Source organism: Triturus cristatus, chromosome 7 (genome assembly GCF_964204655.1).
Source record: "Triturus cristatus chromosome 7, aTriCri1.1, whole genome shotgun sequence".
NCBI classification, from domain to species: Eukaryota; Metazoa; Chordata; class Amphibia; order Caudata; family Salamandridae; genus Triturus; species Triturus cristatus.
The window spans coordinates 767,655,769-767,673,276 of record NC_140590.1 but is presented as its reverse complement, the minus strand read 5'-3'; the positions used below and the strand labels follow the sequence as shown (position 1 = coordinate 767,673,276).

At 43.7% G+C, this 17,508-nt stretch overlaps 1 protein-coding gene across 1 annotated transcript in view; it reads left to right on the top strand.

Moving 5' to 3' along the window:
- Positions 1 to 17,508, top strand: part of PCYT2 (phosphate cytidylyltransferase 2, ethanolamine) — a 159,078-nt gene that overhangs the window by 50,589 nt on the left and 90,981 nt on the right. The window contains exons 2-3 of the mRNA XM_085617538.1: positions 15,758 to 15,846; positions 16,264 to 16,425. Of these exons, the coding sequence (XP_085473664.1) occupies positions 15,758 to 15,846; positions 16,264 to 16,425 (251 nt within the window). The remainder of the gene's footprint in view (positions 1 to 15,757; positions 15,847 to 16,263; positions 16,426 to 17,508) is intronic.

The following is a 17,508-nucleotide window of genomic DNA, read 5'->3' as shown; positions in this document are numbered from 1 at the left end:
CAACTGGCTCCTCTGATGTAAAGTTATGGAGTTAAGTGAAGCTCAGAACCTTGCAAAGACATCCTGTGTGTATGTGAGGTTACAACATCATGTGTTGTAGTAGGGGTCTGTATGAGTTTGTACACTGGGACCAGTGGGATCCAATTCGATGCCCAAGGTTTTACCCTGGCACAATATGGAGGAATGGACAGCTTTTCACAGAGTTGAAGTGTATTGCCTGCAGTTCTGTAGTTGTCAGGGGGAGAGCCAGACAATGAAGCTGGGAGGATGCAGATATCTATTTTTAACAATTCCATGAGCCTTGTTAGCAGGGAGTTGCTAATTAGTTTTTCTTGAGCACGTTCTTTTAGTAAATGGTGGCGGAGTGGGACTTCAGTTTCTAGTTAATAGTGAGAAAGATTGTAGAAAGGGGCTGCTATTTTGTCCATCCCCAATTACTGCTTCAGGAAGGCTGATGGCCATCAGGTGCAGAGATCTCACACTTCATTAAGCCCACTTTGCGGCTACTCCTACTTGGAGCTAGCCTCATTGCTACCTATTGTGAGAGCCATCACTTTGCACAGATGCTGAGCAGCCACCGAATGACCTTTGAAAACAAATCAGCTTAAACAGGTTCTGAAAACTGAGACAGTGGATCCACAACCCTCTCTTTTTCTGTCTGGGAAATGTGTAAATGTGGGAACAAACAAGCCCACTTTGTTCCAGTCTAAATCCTTTTTCACAGAGAAGGGAGTTTTCCACAGAGTACTTGAAGAACTACTGTGTAATCGGGGCTGGTGTCTGCCTGATAGCCAGTCTTCCAGGGGTTAGGAAATCTACCTGAAGTCTGCACATTCAGCTGAACGAGTTGCTGGTCTGCCTAAAGAGCCCAGAAACATTTTGAGAGAGGAACGGGCTGCCTAGCCCTGTAGGATGAAATTCTGTCTAGGAGAAGTCAAGTGTCCCAGCATAATGAGCACCCAGAGAAAGCTGATTTGCCCATAAAGCAAAGGCTGGAGTCACCTGTGTCATGGTTGGGGTCACTCCAGTTGCTCTGCACAGTGTTAGTGTGGGATGCAGCCGACTGTACCAGATGAAGTATCTTGTGTCACCTGACAGTTTGCCTCAGACTTAAGAGACGGGTGCTCCTTCTGGCGACATTGTGAGTGAAAACTGTCCCTACCCTTAAGTGGGAAATTCTGGGGCCTGATTAAAGAACTTTCTTTTTATGTAAAAGATGAGCAGGACTTAATGTCTGTTTGTGTGTTGAGTTCTCAACTCTTGCTCAACTGGGCTTTCCCGCCCTCCACCGCCACCCTAGGAAGCCTGTTATTGCTCAACCTTACTACCCTGAGATTCAAGAGTGGCAAAGGTTGTACTTGGCCCCGTTTTTAGTGCATTATTAGGACCTACCTCAGGACTCCAGCTACAAACTACCTCAACCACCACCATTGGGGCTCAGCAGCCGCTGGCCTGAACAGGGTTTGACACTTAAGCAGCTGTATATCTTCTGATGGTTCTGGGTGTTCATGGTTTATAATCCTGTATGACCTGCAGTAAAAAGTACCAGCAGTCTTTTCTGTCTGAAATATCCTGTCAATATAGCTCTGTACGAGCTTTGCTTCTTTAAGGATTTTGGGATTTTCTGTGATCTAATAAGAGCTCCTATGTCTTACTACTTCTTTAAATGAGATTGATTCAAGCATGCTATCCATTCTTTCTTTTGCATACTTTGATTTTGCCTAAAGCAGTATTATGCTAGGCAGTGGTACCACTGGTGAATAGCCTACCCGAGTGTTCTGTTCATGTCCGAGTGGTCACAGGGCATCCTTAAGCCACAATCTGCTTGTAGTATCCTGTTACCAGAGACTTTGGCCACCCTGGTCACATTCATGATAGTCCCAGATCCCATAGTGCATGCATCTTTGGTCAACGTACGCTGCCTTCCTTTATGCATCTGTATGCCGTCCATGTACTTGTGGATCTGTATCTTTATTACTTTTGGATCTATATATTTATTACTTTTATTTATTTGTTACTTTTTTGGTTTGGCATGTCCAGTGCACTGCCCTGTTTTTCACCCTGTGCCGCTCTCAATGTGTCCTCTGACTCAACTCCCTGAATCGTCTCGGGCCTCTTTCTGCTGCTCTTTCCGGTACACTGCCCTATTTCTCACCCTGTGCCTCTGTCGATGTGTACATTGCCTCCGCTCTCTCGTTCATCCCGGGCCCTGTGCTGCTGCTGTGGTCCCCGGGGTGGCCTTTTCCCTACTTCGCTCCTCCTTGTGTCATCGCGTGCCTTTTTTTGCTGTTCCGATCCCCCAGAGCATGCCTTTCTGGGCCCTCCCACTGGCTCTTCACCCTCCACCTCCCTTTTGCTTGTCCCTCTTCACCTCCCTTTTGCTTATCCCAGGCCTCCTCCTGCTGCTGTGGTCTCTTAAACAAACAAAGAAAAAAGGGAAAATTCTAGATCCTTCCCTTCTGTCTCTCCACTGTCCTTTTCAATCTGAGTGGCGGACTGGCATGTCCACCACTCATATTAATTTTGTGTTTCACTGTGCTGGTTCACCAATGGTCCTTTGTGTTCCCCTTCTCTATCCTTCCACTGTCCTTCTTGATCTGGGTGACTGGCTGGCATGTCCACCGCTCAGATTACTTTCATATTTTCACTTAACTGGCTCACTGCTAGTCCGTTGTGGGTTCCGGGGTGGTGTGCTGCTCGCCGAGGAGGCGCTTCGGCACCCCGTCGCGGGTGGCATGAGCTATATAAATGCAAACCTTTTTCCCTCTTCTATCCCTCCCAATCCAAATAACTGACCAACATATCCACGGCTCAAATTACTTACATTTTTTCACCATACTAATTAACCACTAATCCTTCATGGGTTCCGGAGTAGCTACTACTCGCCCAAAAAAATGCTTCGATGCCTCGTCAGGAGTAGTAAGCGCTATATAAATGGAATTACAATACAATACAGAAATTCAAGAGTTCATTAAAGGTAATGGGTTCCTGCAGAACCTGGGAATCAAGTAGATTATGGCAACAATTGGTTCTATAGGAAAGAGTTATATTTCTTTGCATAGAACCTTATTTACCTCATATTCGACTAGGGTTTGCCAGTTAAATGGTACAATAAATATGTAGAAAATCAAACTGACACAAAAATGAATTTCAACATGGTATATTATCTATCATAAATCGTGGAGCAACACCGTAACATGCCTAGAGACAACACAGGACTGTAATGTAACCCATACAATAACAAAAATAATATATTGGACAAATGGTGTCAAACATGAGGAACAATAAATACGTAGGACAATAAATATCAGAATATATAATGCATAAAAAACTCAGTTGGGTGTCCGTTGAAACACATGTATATGTACAAGCATATATCCTCATTTCTAGGATGTATAGTATGCGAGACACTGTTATGGAGCACCTATTGGTATCATCAACGTTTCGACCCATTTGTGTTGTGTGTTATTACCAAACATCACTAAGGTTCATTATCAGGACTAAGAGAAAACAGCCTGGTAAAGGTGTGCGGCAGCCTAAAAATAGGCAATATGATCCAGCCCTAAAAGTTAATTCCTATGAATCCCAAGTAAAACAATCCCACAGTATTGGAGATAGGGGACCTCGTGTAGTAGAAGAGTACAACTCTGTGATAAAGATTCTTTTTATTTTTTTTTTTTATTCCTCATATACCAGCAGATGGGAAAGGCAATCCAGATGGGGAAGCCCCCTCCCCTCAACCCCCACTAGATAAAATACGGTTCCGATGTTAAGACCCTGGGGGAGAGAGAGAGAGGGGTCTAACCCCTCTAGCATTTTACTGTTTGCTCTGTCCACTCCAACGTTTACTCACTGAGAGGCCCATTGACAATGTTAGAGATAGAGCCCCAACAGTGCCCAGGTAAAATCATCGGAATACTTTCATCATCTGTTCCGCCAGGCCATTAAGGGTGCCCATACCTTTGCTTCACTAGAGGGATCACAGGCAATATCTGACTCACAAGTGAACATAATGTGTTTCAAGCAATCTGAAAATATAGGTGCCTTCTCGTTTTTCCACGCCCTACATATTTCTCGCCTTGCTAACAACATAGTATAGAAAATAAATTTAGAATCAATGGCACATAATTGATAATTGTTAACTAACCCAAACAAGATTGTCTTTGTATTTATGGTAAATTGTATATTTAATACTGCTGCAATGAATTCGCCTAATCTAGCCCAATATTGCGCCAGAAAGGGACACTCCACAAACATATGTATGTCATCAGCGGCGAGAAATCTACAACGAGGGCACCGATGTTCTAGGTTGGTGAATCTTGCAAGTTTCTTGGGCGAGATATATACTCTATACAGGGTAAGCAGATGGTTCCTTTTAAGTGCAGCTGGCTTAACCACAATGTGTAGCATTGTGAAGGAATCCTCCCACAACTCCTTAAGATTATTATGATCTACATCAACCTGTTCACCCCATATTTTTAGGAGTTCGATCTCCGGAACTTCTTCTTCTCCCATCATAGCCCAATACCAAAATGCCAACTCTCTTTTCCAGGTCCCTTTCCTGTTTACCTGGTCAAAACTTGGATTAGATGTACAGGACACCGGCGCGAGAGTAGCCCACCAACCTGATAGTTGATAATACTTGAACCTGGTGAGAGAACCCTCCGTCAAAGTATAGAGAGAATCCCAGTCAATAAGCTGTGTATCCTTTAGAAGATCTCCCCAGTGTGTAATACCGGCCAACCTCAAAGGGCGGGCTAGCTGATCCTTTAAACACTCTGGGGTCCCTGGTGAGTCCCAGATCGGGGCCTGGGGAGCATAGTAGGTGATTCCCAGCTTTTTCCTGAAAAAAACCCAATTTTTTATGGCAGCTATCAGAATCTTTAATCTAACTTTTTTTTAAAAACCTGGGATCTCCAAATTTGAACAGAAAATATTCCTGGCCCTGGGGTAGACTGTGTAACAAAGCCTGAAATAGGAAGCCTAAAACAGTAGTATCTGCCTTATCTGCCATTCGTCTGAAGTTTTTTAATTGGAACGAATGACAGTAGATAAGTAAATCTGGAAGGGCAAGGCCTCAAAATTTTAATTTTCTCGTCAATTTTTTCTATGATATTCTCGGCGATTTAGTGTTCCAAATAAATGAACCTATTTTTCCCTGCAATTTAGCTATATCTTTTGGGTCGAAAGTTAACGGGATAGAGTTAAATAAAAAGGTAATTTTCGGTAAAATAGTAATTTTTATGCGGTTCACTCTGCCAAATATGTTATGCGGGAGACCAGACCAACGTTGAAGAAGATGACAAATTTCCTTATAAATTCTATCAAAGTTTATTTTAGTTGTCTGATTTATATCTTGAACTAGATGGATTCCCAGATATCTCATCTTAAGTTTAACAGCCGGATATTCTTTAGCCGGGTTCCACTGCATAGACTCGGTTTTGTCTCTATTTATTTTATAACCAGAAATTGCTCCAAAGTCTTCTGCCCATGCAAAGAGTCTAGGGATAGCCTCTTCTGGGTTCGATGTAAACATTAAGAGATCGTCCGCATAAAGAGCAAACTTCAGCTCCAAACTCGCGATCTTAAAAGGTTTGAAGGTCGAGTCTGATCTCAACTTAATAGCAAAAGGCTCGATATACAAATTAAACAAAAGAGGGGAAAGGAGACATCCCTGTCTGGTACCACGAAATATGTGTACCCAATCGGTAAGAAAACCATTCACTAAAATTTTGGCTTTGGGACTAAAATATAAGGATCGAATCGAGGCTATAAAGTTCGATGGCATACCAAATGCAGCTAATGTTTCCCAGAGATAGGACCAACTGACTTGGTCGAAAGCCTTTGCGGCATCAATGGCCACAATAGTTAAGGGAGACTTTTCATTAGTCGCTACATCTATGGCAGCAATGGCCTGAAATGTAAGTTCGTTTAGCTGCCTACCCGGCATGAAGCCTCTTTGATCACTGTGGACCACTGATTTAATGACCTTGGATAATCTCGCTGCCAATACGCCCGCAAAAATTTTATAGTCAGTATTCAGCAGCGAGATTGGCCGATAGGATTCCACGATCAGAGGGTCCTTATTAGGTTTTAGTATTAGAGTCACTGTTGCCTCGGACCATGTTTGTGGCACAGCCTCACCGGAGAGATGTATTTTATTGAATAAAATTGTAAGGATTGGCACAATTGATTCTAGATTAATTTGATATGCCTCAACTGGGAGGCCGTCCGGACCCGCAGCTTTACCTTTTGCCATGCTCTTTAGTTGGTTGTAAACTTCACCCTCTTTGATTGATGAACTCAAAAAGACCCTATCTGCTTCTGTGAGATGTGGTAAGACTAGTTGGTTAAGCCACTTTTCAGCCTTCTCCGAAGAGAAATCTCCTTGTTCTGCATACATCTTCGACATATATTTATGGACTTCTTTTGATATCTCATGGTTGTTATAGGTCAAGGTCCCTGAGTCTTGTAAAATCAAACTCCCAATTTGGTTCTTAGCTTGATCTGTTCTGGCCTTCCAGGCCAAGAAACTACCACACTTCTCACCATAAGAGAAATTACTTAATCTGCTAGCATTCCATCTTTCCTTAATGGCTTTATCGAGGAGAGCCTGATATTCTGCCTTTAAGGAATTTAACTCGTTCAATAATATATCCGCATTAGGATATTGCATTAGGGAGGCAAGTTGAAATTGTTGTTCTTTCAACTTAATTTTTATAAGGGAGTCCGCTTCAGCTTTCCTTTTATCCCTGTTTCTCTTAATCGTGAGTGTGGTTATTAATGCCCTCATAAAGGACTTAAAAGCCTCCCATACAATCTGGGCACCCGCTGAACCACAGTTGAATCTGAAATATTCTTCGAACTGTGTGGATAGTTGCAATTTTACTTCGTCTATTTGTAATAGTGACCTATCAAGAGTCCACCTTCTCAGTTGTACTTCTTTTACGAGATTAACTGTTAATTCTACTGAAGAGTGATCCGAGAGTAGAGCGGGAATGTAAGAGGAGGAGACTACTTGGGGAAGAAGCATTTGATCTATCAGAAAAAAATCAATCCGAGAGTGATGCCTGTATCTATGACTATAAAAAGAATAGTCTCTACCAATAATATTTCTAGTCCTCCAAATATGCAGTAAATTGAAGTCTTTCATTACGTTCTTAAGTTCTAATTTTGTTTTGGGTAAAGAAGCGACAGTGGCTCTAGAGGTCCTATCCAAGTTTTTATCGAAAACCAAGTTGAAGTCACCCCCCAAAATAATAGGGGCATTTAGATTGAAAAGAGATGACTTCAAATTGGCCAGATGTTCCGGACAATCCTGATTAGGGCCATAATAGACGGCACATGACAGGGGAAAACTATCTACTTTTAACAGAGCGGACAGCCATCTGCCTGACGTATCCGTATCATAATTCTCTATTCTAATTTTACTGTTTACCCGAATTAATATCGCGACCCCTCTTGTGCTTCCACTTTGGCGAGAGCACAGAAGATCCTGAACCCAGTTTTGTTTCTCAAAGGCAATCTTGCATTCTTGAGACTCCAGGTGGGTCTCTTGTAGAAGGCATATATGGGCGCCTGATTTTTTCAAAAATTCACAGACTCTATTAAGTTTCCTCCCATCTCTCAACCCATTCACATTCCAGCTGATTATTTTAGTTTTATTTAGGGAATTCATCATTCCAGAGAATAGGTTTTTCAATACACCAGACAATATCCATTAAGAAACTTATCCACTTACATACTAAGGAAGTATTGAATGATTTGCTACAACTCATACTGCTGGCTCTAAGAGAGAATGTTTTATTTTTTTCCACCCACCCTATCCCCCCCCTCCACCCCCTCCACCGCCCACCACCCACCCTGAGGAACCCCCCCACAGATACCATGGCGATAAAAACCGCCTATTTGAAAGGCCCCGTTCTCCATACGGAGCCCACCACTCATAATTACATATATTTTACTTAGCCAGTGACCCAATAACCTTAATGCCATTATGTAATCCCTTATATCTACACACACATTTTTTTTTTTAGTTGATAATTTTATATCTCACATGAAGGAGGTTCAATAGAGGCTATCACACTAACAGTGACAATAGCGACATATCACAAAAACACCAACTTATAACACATGCAGAATATGTGGGAAAAAAAAACAAGCATAAAATAAATTAAATGAAAAAAAAAAAAAAGAAAATATAAACTCTGTGATAAAGATAAATCAAATCAAGCAGCCAAGTGAATGTTACACCCCATAGAGGGTTCGGCGATACCACTGAGATCCAATTTCGAAAAGGAATGAATCGTACCTCCTCAGTGAGAAAATAATTGGAATGAAATTCAAGAGTCTGGTTTTTCAGAAGACAGGCCCAATTGACACACATTTTCAGAGAGCCCCGGGTGGTGAGACAGCTCTAGTATGACTCTGTACCGACAAACCCACAGTGATAAATAGACACACACAGAATGACAAACTGGGTAAGCATCCATGTTCAAAGGCAGGGCATGAAATGCATGTTTTGGGGCTGGAATCATAACCCTGAGGAAGGTCCAGAGACCAGGAAGGGCAGTATGGTGGCACATGCCTCCTTCTACCCCTCTAAGGTCGAGGTCCGGCATGGGTGAGTTTGCAGCAAGTAGTAGCACTAGAGGGTCTTGGTGTGAAGTCCCTCCTTTTTTAAATTTTAAATGCAGGACAGTGAGCCTGGAGCCCCCCAACCCATGATTGTTAGGAACAGGTGGTGACCTTCACAGTTCAGTCAGATGAAGCAAGCAGCCAGATATAGAGGGCACGGTGCAGGCACCATCAACAATCCACACTTTCAGGTATACCGCGTGCTGTAAGAAATATGTTGGAGAACATACAATGGAACGCTCACTGTGAACAAGAGAGAGACAAATCAGCACGCGAAGAAGCGCCAGCAGAACAGGCCCAGGGGGATACAAGCAGACACAGTACTGCTACACACACTGTACAGCTGGAAAGTCCATCCCCAGAGAGGGGAAGAAGTATTGCTTAGCCACCCAACCATCGTCTGGTGGACGAGTGATGGACATCATCAGACACAAAACACCATGAAGCAAGCCTTTATCGAACCGAACGGCAAGTCCGAGGTCCCTGCACCACAACAAAACAAAGGGCCAAATTCATACACAAATACCAGTGTCTGGGCTGGGGGCGCAAATCGCATTTGAGTGTTGCCTCTGGCCCAGGCATAGAGGTGAGTGACGATGGCAGCAAGGACAGGCGGAGCAAGGATTTGCAAAGCCCAAGGCTTAAATGATAAAGAGGGCAGTAGGGCCACCACTGAGGAGATTCTACATACAGGCCTTTCCGATTGAGAAGCCCGGCATTGAGTGACGAGTACGACCAGCAAGGGGGGCACACTGTGGCTGGCAGGGAAAGCTGAGTGGACATCCCAGGCACGGGAAGAGTGCTGAAGGTACAAAAGGGTGTTCCATTTTGACGAAGAAAGGAGCAGAGCCTATTTTTTGTTATTAGGTGGCTGAAGGGCCACAGCACTTCGGGCTAAGCTGAACAGCAAAGGAAGGAGGGGAGCCTTGGCCAGATCTTTTTTCTCTTTTTATTAAACCAATTTGTGGGCCAGCTGTTTCTCGCACATCCGCATGTAAAACAGAGCGGCACAAGGGAGCATCAACCAAGTCAACGTAAGGACAGTGAGCTGGCAAAGGAATCCAGCAATAGGATGGGGAAATAGGGCTTCCTGCAGAGGCTTTTTGGAAGTGGGTACATCATGGAAAATCCTAAAGAGACTCAGAAGAGTCCATGGAAGTAACACCAAAGAAACCAGCTACCAACATATCCCAGGCAGAGGACAGCATGAACAAGAAGCTGAAAACAGAAGGCAAGACAGGCAAAAGAAAAACAAGGACAAAGCAAAACAAAGGGCAGTGAAGGGAAAGGCTACGACATCTGTGCTTTTCAGTGCAGTTACCAAATGGTGAGCAAATACGCAAAACTGAGATTAAGTGTTTTGAATCTTTGGGGAGGCATGGTTGGGTACGACAATACAATGTACAATTGGATGTTTATTAAGTGCACAAAGTCCGAGGTTCCCCCGCATCCTCTCCAAACCAATCACAGCAACACTAGAAAAGGCAAGCACGGCCCTGGTTAACACATTGATGGTTGCACCATAGCACATAAGGTACACAGGTGGTAGCAGCTTAGCCAGCCACAACAAACAAGTAGGAGGAGCAAACATGAACAACCCTGCACTCACATTGCAGCAGCTTCCAGCATGGTACACAGAACCGCAAATCGTCACTCTGCACACAACAAAACAATCTGGGAGCCCCAGTGCATCTTGACAAGGGAGCAAGTGGTTGGCACTCACAACAGCAGCATGGCAAGTGAGCGCACCACTAGCACTGCCAGTATATCTTACACTAGAGCTTCGCCTGTCACCAACTCTCTCGCCCCATGATGGGTAAGCCAGTGGGCTTGGCAAGCCTTACCCCACCTTAATTAAAAGAAAGGATATGGTGAAAAGAACTCCGATACAAATTCATTGTAGAAGATACAGGTGCAAGATTTTGAGCTGCTAAATCATGATCAAGTGGAAGAGACATAAGGAAAGTGTGCCAGAAAAGAGGGAAATTTGGAAACGGGTCGGATGTTTTCAGAGTAATTGCATATATACGTGTTGAAATATCCCTATGGTGTGCTACTATGGCTATATGAATGTAGTTTAATGAATTGCGAGGAATGTATTTCGGTGGCTCATGGTTGCAATATGACCTCTTTCAAAAGAATAAATCCATACTGGGGGAGGCTCTACAATTTCTGGGTAACTTTAATGTTGTGGCTGGAGTCACCCTGCAGGGAGTATCTTTGCAGCTGGCAAAGTATCTTTGCAGCTGGCAAAGTTGATCAGTGAGATAAAGAACAAGTATCATCACGTGAGACTGGGAGCAGACATGTGGCAGGACATGCAAACTTGGCAGAATGTACGCATATAGTTTCAGTGGAACTCTTGTTGTAGACAGCACTTGGTAAACTCAAGGCAGCAGGAAATTTAAACCGATGTGGGTGGGAGTGAGGGTTTCGAGATAATATTTGACCAGCCATGGTGCAGCCAAGAATGGGCACCAACGTGGTAAGCAAGGGGTTTGAAATTACCATACAAGAGCTGTTTCCCTGTGGGCTGCTTTCTACATTTGTTGCGAAAAGTTAAAGGGTATGAAACTGATGCGAAGAAGCTGAAGGGCCTATCCATAGCTTTAACAAAAAACTGATTATTGCAAATACATATTTGAAATTGCATGTGACGGTGTAATCCGTTGACAATGATTCCCCAACTGCGAACAGGAGAATGACTTCGAATGTATGTTTAATAAACTGTGGCCAGCTTACTCCGCAAGCAAATGTCTAAAACCATGCTTTGTTGGGTGATGGGTTATGGCCGAGTGCCACAGGTTACAGCATACCCCCATTACTAGTTCACCATCCATCTCCTTCCTGCCAGCCAGTTGTTCCCCATCTCTGTTTGTTCTCCATAATGCTGGAATACCTTGTGTTAAGTGGTTTACTTTCAACCACATCTTTTTATAACCTGTGTGTTTAAGTTACAACTGTGTGGCGGGTTACTGCGGTGACCTGAGTGCTGCTACCTCCCTGACTGTCACCTAAGAGGCTGTACTGCATTGACAGTCCTGGGCTATCAGTGGAGGGAAAAAGGGAGACTGACTCAGAAGGGGAAAAGAAAACAGGCCACCTATTTATCTAGTCCAGGGGTTCCAGCCTTTTCTTTAAAAAGAGCTACTTATTTTCAATGAAAATCATGCAGAGCTACAGGTCTTATCAGTGTTGTAATAGTGACCACATCAGACAAGATTACATGAGTGCCCACTTTATTCTAGATTACCAGTAGTACTCACCTCAGTGCATCAGGCATGGATGCCAGCTATAATGTGAGAAAAAAAACGGAAATTTAGAATGCCTTTACATGGGTAACACATAGCAACACATAGCAGCCATAGCTGCAATATTCTTAGCACAAAGACAATATTAATTCTAAGTATTGATGACTGGCTGGTGGTGGCAGTATGATTAGTAGATGAAGTACATCCTTTTCCTGTACCTGATTTATCGAGGTCTACTACCTCTCTCTCCTCCATTCTTCGTATAGATATTGGTCACCCCAAACACAACCTTTTTTCCATCCACCCATGAGTTAACACATTTACTCTGCCTGTGACAACATTTATGGATTACCATGTTTCTGCACTGGAGTGTATGTGACCCTCTTCGCATACAATGCTAATTTGTGCTACGTCCCTTTGTTCTCACCATCCGCATCCTGATTGTAGCAGGAACTTCTGATAAGTAGCAGTTCTTCTTATCCCGCTCTTGGCAGCTGGATTCAGCATCTAGCTCCATATAAGACGAGTTTTCTGTACAAGCTTCAAAAAAACAACAGTGAAGCTGCCCTTATCCCTTATAGGTGGGTCACACAGGATTTAAAGAAATATCACACCAGATTGGAGCTGGGCCCACTACCCATCTCAACCAAAAACTAAATAAATAATTTACCCTTTGAACATGTATTTTAGACCGCCGGCCCCAAACTTGCACCTCCGGAGCCTGTGCTGCGGCCTACAGGACATCAAAGCTGCATGTGGGCCCTCCCCTCCCAGCTAGTAATAGAGTGGGAGAGATTCTACCTGAAAGGACAGGTCTACGGGCTTCCTGAAGGTCTGCTTGACGTCTCGGATCTACTCCAGCACAATGAGCAATATCTAGTCCAGGAATGCCTACCAACAGCGTCCCAAATATTGCGGATCTTAGCTAGGAGAAGACCAAGCAATGGTGGCAGTTTGACTCCAATGGTTTTAGGAGAAGGATGACCATGGATTACAAACTGTGGATAAAATGAACTAGAGTAGTGGCGCTGCTTGTCGTGGTTGCTCCAGTATAATAAACAAACCACCTCTGGGGATGCATACCCTCCTGAAATTTCCCCGTCCCTTTGGATGTCGCCGTTTTTTCCTGCTCTTTAGCCTTAAACTGTGTGATGGACCCACCTATTGTTATTGCCTGCATTAAACTGACCAATGCCGTGCCTGCGTAGATGTTCCCTGTCTTCTTGAAACCCTTGTAGCTGAATCATTCCACCACCCAGGCCATGAAATTTGCTTGATTTTGGGAGGCGATACCGGCCTGTTCTGCTGTCTGCCCGGGGTGTGGGATAGGATATGCAGTTGAGTGTAGTTGTATGGTGGCCGTCTGGTATCTATGCTGTGACGTTGGCTGTACCTCCTAATGTACGGTGGCAGTGCTTGGCCTACACAGCAAAATCTTGGTATGTGTTGCATTGTGAGGTAATGTTTTTAGCCTCTTGTTGTCTAGGGTGTTCGAACCTGGACTGTTTGTTCTTAATATGGGGCAGCAGTCTTGTGCCTGTGCTGTCTTATCCGAGGTGTGGTGGCTTTCTTAGGGGTATGCTGTTGGCTCTTTGTGAGGATAGTATTGTAATTGCTCTGTAGTGTGATCTTGGTCTATTGTGGCATTGTGTGCTGCTTTCACGTCTGGTTGTGTGGTGGCACAATTGGGGTTTTCCTGTGAGCTTTAGATGTGGAGAGAAGAGAGTCTGGGAGGGAGGGGGAGAGGGAGAGGGAGAGTCTGTGCTGTTGGCTTTGGAAGGCAGCACCAGGGCCATGGTATGGGTGTGTTTTTTTTACTTTTAAAGCCCCTTGGCAGTGGTGCTTAAATGCAAAGCCTTGCGTGGAATGATGAAGCAGCGTTATGTGAGGGAGCTGAAGTTGGCAGTTGTTCTTCCTTTGGCAATGTTCAGGGGCCTGGAATTTTCTGTAAATAAACTAGTGTTGAATCCTCCTGAATGTTGGCATCTGCCGTTTGTTTCCTGCAGTCACATGAGGGAAAGGACTGCGGTTTGTGGAACGTCTGAGATGCATGACCGAGAGCGGGTCACGCTGGCTCTCTCAGTGCCAGGGATCAGGTGATGGCATCGGATGAGCTGGAAGAGTAACCTTTGTTCAGTACTTTCTCCAGTTAATGACTGAGCACTGGGCAAAGTGCAGACTCTGACCGCCCCTTGCCAAGGGCTCATGGAACATAGTACTGGTAGTGGAAAAGATTAATTTTACTACGTTCTAACAATATGTGCTAAAAAGCTATTGGTTGTATACAGGGGATGAAGTCCCTCCTGCTGTACATTATAAGGATATTCCAAGTTATTTCTGAGATCCATAATATTGGGTATTTTATTTCTTATAAAACACAGCCAATGCCACACCATCACCTTTCCCATAATTGTGAAAATAAGCACCGAACATCATTTAGTAACTTTTGCAAAAATATATTAAAATTAGTTTAACGTAAGTGAGGTTAAAATGCATTGGCTCAACTTGTGTAGAAAAATGCAGAAATTCTATCTTCCCTGCAGTGACCTATAACGTGTGAAAAATAAACCTGTTGCCAAAAGTAGCTTATTTCTGCTGGTTGCTTTTTCTTCATGGAAAACATATCTGAAGAAGGAAAAGCCAGTTCGAGGAACTCTTGTTTAATCTGCAGCTGTAATTATGCTCTGCGACCTGCGATTGTGACCTTGGAAGTCAACTGATATAACATTACGGTTGAGTAACTATATCATTTGTGTTAAAGGTCCTACAGATTGCACAACTCAACTTTAATAAGGGATAGTAGCGGAGGGTCCGATGTCTTGAATCGTTTTCACTGTACTTAATGTATATGTATTGCCTTTGCTCGCTGCTTAGTGCACACTCATGGTTATGTTCTTGAAAACCTTAAATAAAGTTTATTAAAAAAAAAACTTTATTAAGGAAATTAGAGACTGGCTTTTATACTGGGACTACAAGCGTCCATGTATTATAATGTTACGTGCTTCTGTGTGGTGCAGTGTTTTCCTTCTCTATGGCACTTGGCATTTGTGGATGCCCGGTGTGCAGGCTGTCAATGGTTGTCGTTTAACCCAATGGTTATGCATCTGTTCACTGGACCATGTGACTGTGATTGGTTAATGGATGCCTGTGACAGTGTCTGGAACCAGGTAGGGGCTACCAAAGCAGTTGTGGGAAAAGGAAAACCTCCGGGAATGTAGACATTTGCGCAGGTACGAGGCTCGCTGAAAACCTGGAGGGGAAGAGGTAGCAATGTCCAGATGGCGCACTAGGCTTCACTAATGAGAATGGACAGCAAAACCCCAGATTCACCAGGCGAGACATGGACATGCCAACTATTTTAGGAAACCCTTTAAGTGATTTGCAAGAGCAGAGGGTTCTCAGACACTACTCTTGAGTATGGCTTTCAAAATTCCACACCCTGGATGTAGGTGGACTGCAGGAAGCAATCAAGGATCCTTCACCCACCTCCAGCACAAGATGTCCAGCAATTGGCCTGAAAGCGTTTGCCAGACACTGTGTTGTGTACTTTCCTTTTCAGTAGCTAGAATGTGATGAACCTGGGCAGGTGCGAATCAGGATCAGAGGAAAAAACAGATTTGTTTCGAAAGGTTCTGGAGGACGGTTTGCAGACAAGTGGATTTGCATTTTAGGCTATAAATGCGGTTCATAGCGATTGTGGGCTTTGGGACACCTTTACAGTATCAAGCGGCCGCAGAAAGGCAACTTCCTGACCCAGCCCCATTTATCATCTGACTATCCTGGGGCTTATGCTTTTTGTTTACCTCTTTTTTCTGACTGACCCGTCTGCTGAGAAAGAGTATCTGAATTTGTTTGTTTTCTCTTTCTAGCTACGACATGGTACATTATGGGCACTCCAACCAGCTACGTCAGGCACGTGCCATGGGAGATTATCTCATTGCAGGAGTACACACAGATGGTAAGAGGCTCTTGTCATGGGCCGTGACTGTTCAATCTCCAAATTTAAGTGAACTGACTAATACGCGACTGCAATGGGTAAGATAGGGTGGGACACAAGTTCCGAGGAAGGCAACAAGGCCCTTCTCCCTAAATTCCAGACATCCCCCTTCCTAATTCTTCGACATCCCCCTCCCTAATTTCCAGACACCCCCTCCCTATCTAAGAGGCACACTCTTTCTGGCACAAACGTCCCCCCACCACGTACTGTGTAGGATGTTCTACGTGCCTCTCCTCCTCCTGAGTGCAGTGAACAAAGTTGAACCTTTCTGTTCCCTCCTCTCCTTACTACCCATTAAGCATGCCCTCTCTCTGAAAGCTTGCTTGTGTGCTCTCAAGCATTGTAACAGTGTGTTCTTTTGTGTCTATCTCATTGCAGAGGAGATTTCAAAACACAAAGGCCCTCCAGTTTTCACACAGAATGAGCGATACAAAATGGTGAAAGCCATCAAGTGGGTGGATGAGATCGTGGCCGGAGCCCCCTACGTCACCACGTTGGAGACACTCGACAAGTACAACTGTGACTTCTGTGTCCATGGAAGTGAGTGAGACCAGCAGAGCTATGCCTGCATGGGGAGCCATGCATAGATGAAGGGCTCGGGAGCCATGCTTGGTAGGCAGTGAAGCAGCCATGGCGGGTGGTGGAGTGTGGTTGGAAGCCTACGGTGCAATACACTGATGTATGATGAGCCACACTTGTATGGGTGGAGTACAATTCTTGGATGGAATGTGGGGAAAGATGAGAGGGAGGTGTGATTGAGTTGAGAGCTTAAGAGTTAAGCCATAGTAGGTACTTGTGCTAAACAGAGTTTACAGCTGGGGAAAGCAAGCTTCGGCGGATGAATAGGTTGGGACGTGTTCCATTGGAGGGTGGGGATCCCTGTCTAGGTGAATGGTGGCACGAGTCATCCTGGATGGATGGTAAGCAAAAACCGAGCTAAAAAATAAATAAATAAATTATATATATATATATATATATCTCGCGATTTCCTCAGCGTCTCAGCTTTCACAGCAGGAACACAGGGACACGGACCACAGGATAGTGCCAATAATCGTTTTTTATTTATTTAGATGCCACCATAACGCGTTTCAACTCCTGCGAGTCTTGTTCACATGGTAACGGTGTTTAGCGGCAAAGACACTTTTAAACTTGTAACGTGCTCTGTGATTGGTTCACACAAATCAATGGGCATAGAAGAGGTATTTCACTTTGTCATTTTAACACATTCATTTCCTGACATTGATACTACGTTTTTTTGATGTTTCTACAATTTAACAATTACTTTTCATGATATCGACAATTACGTCTATTTTTCATTGTAAATTGTTGATTAATAATTGCATAAATGCGGTTTTCATTTTGGAACATCATCCTAATAGACCTGCAATTTATCAGACTAATTCATCGTATACAATGCCAATAGTTTGAAAAAAGAAGCCCAGTGATTTAAAATTGTGCAAATAGTGCTTTAAAGTGCTGTTTTAGTGAGAAATAAAATGTGTCAGTGCATGTATAAAATAAAGAATATAAATTTTTCTTTGTTTACAAATTTATATGTATATGTAAATTATTCTTGATTTCACCGATGTCACTGTTGGAAGTATTTTACTTTTGGGTATTGTG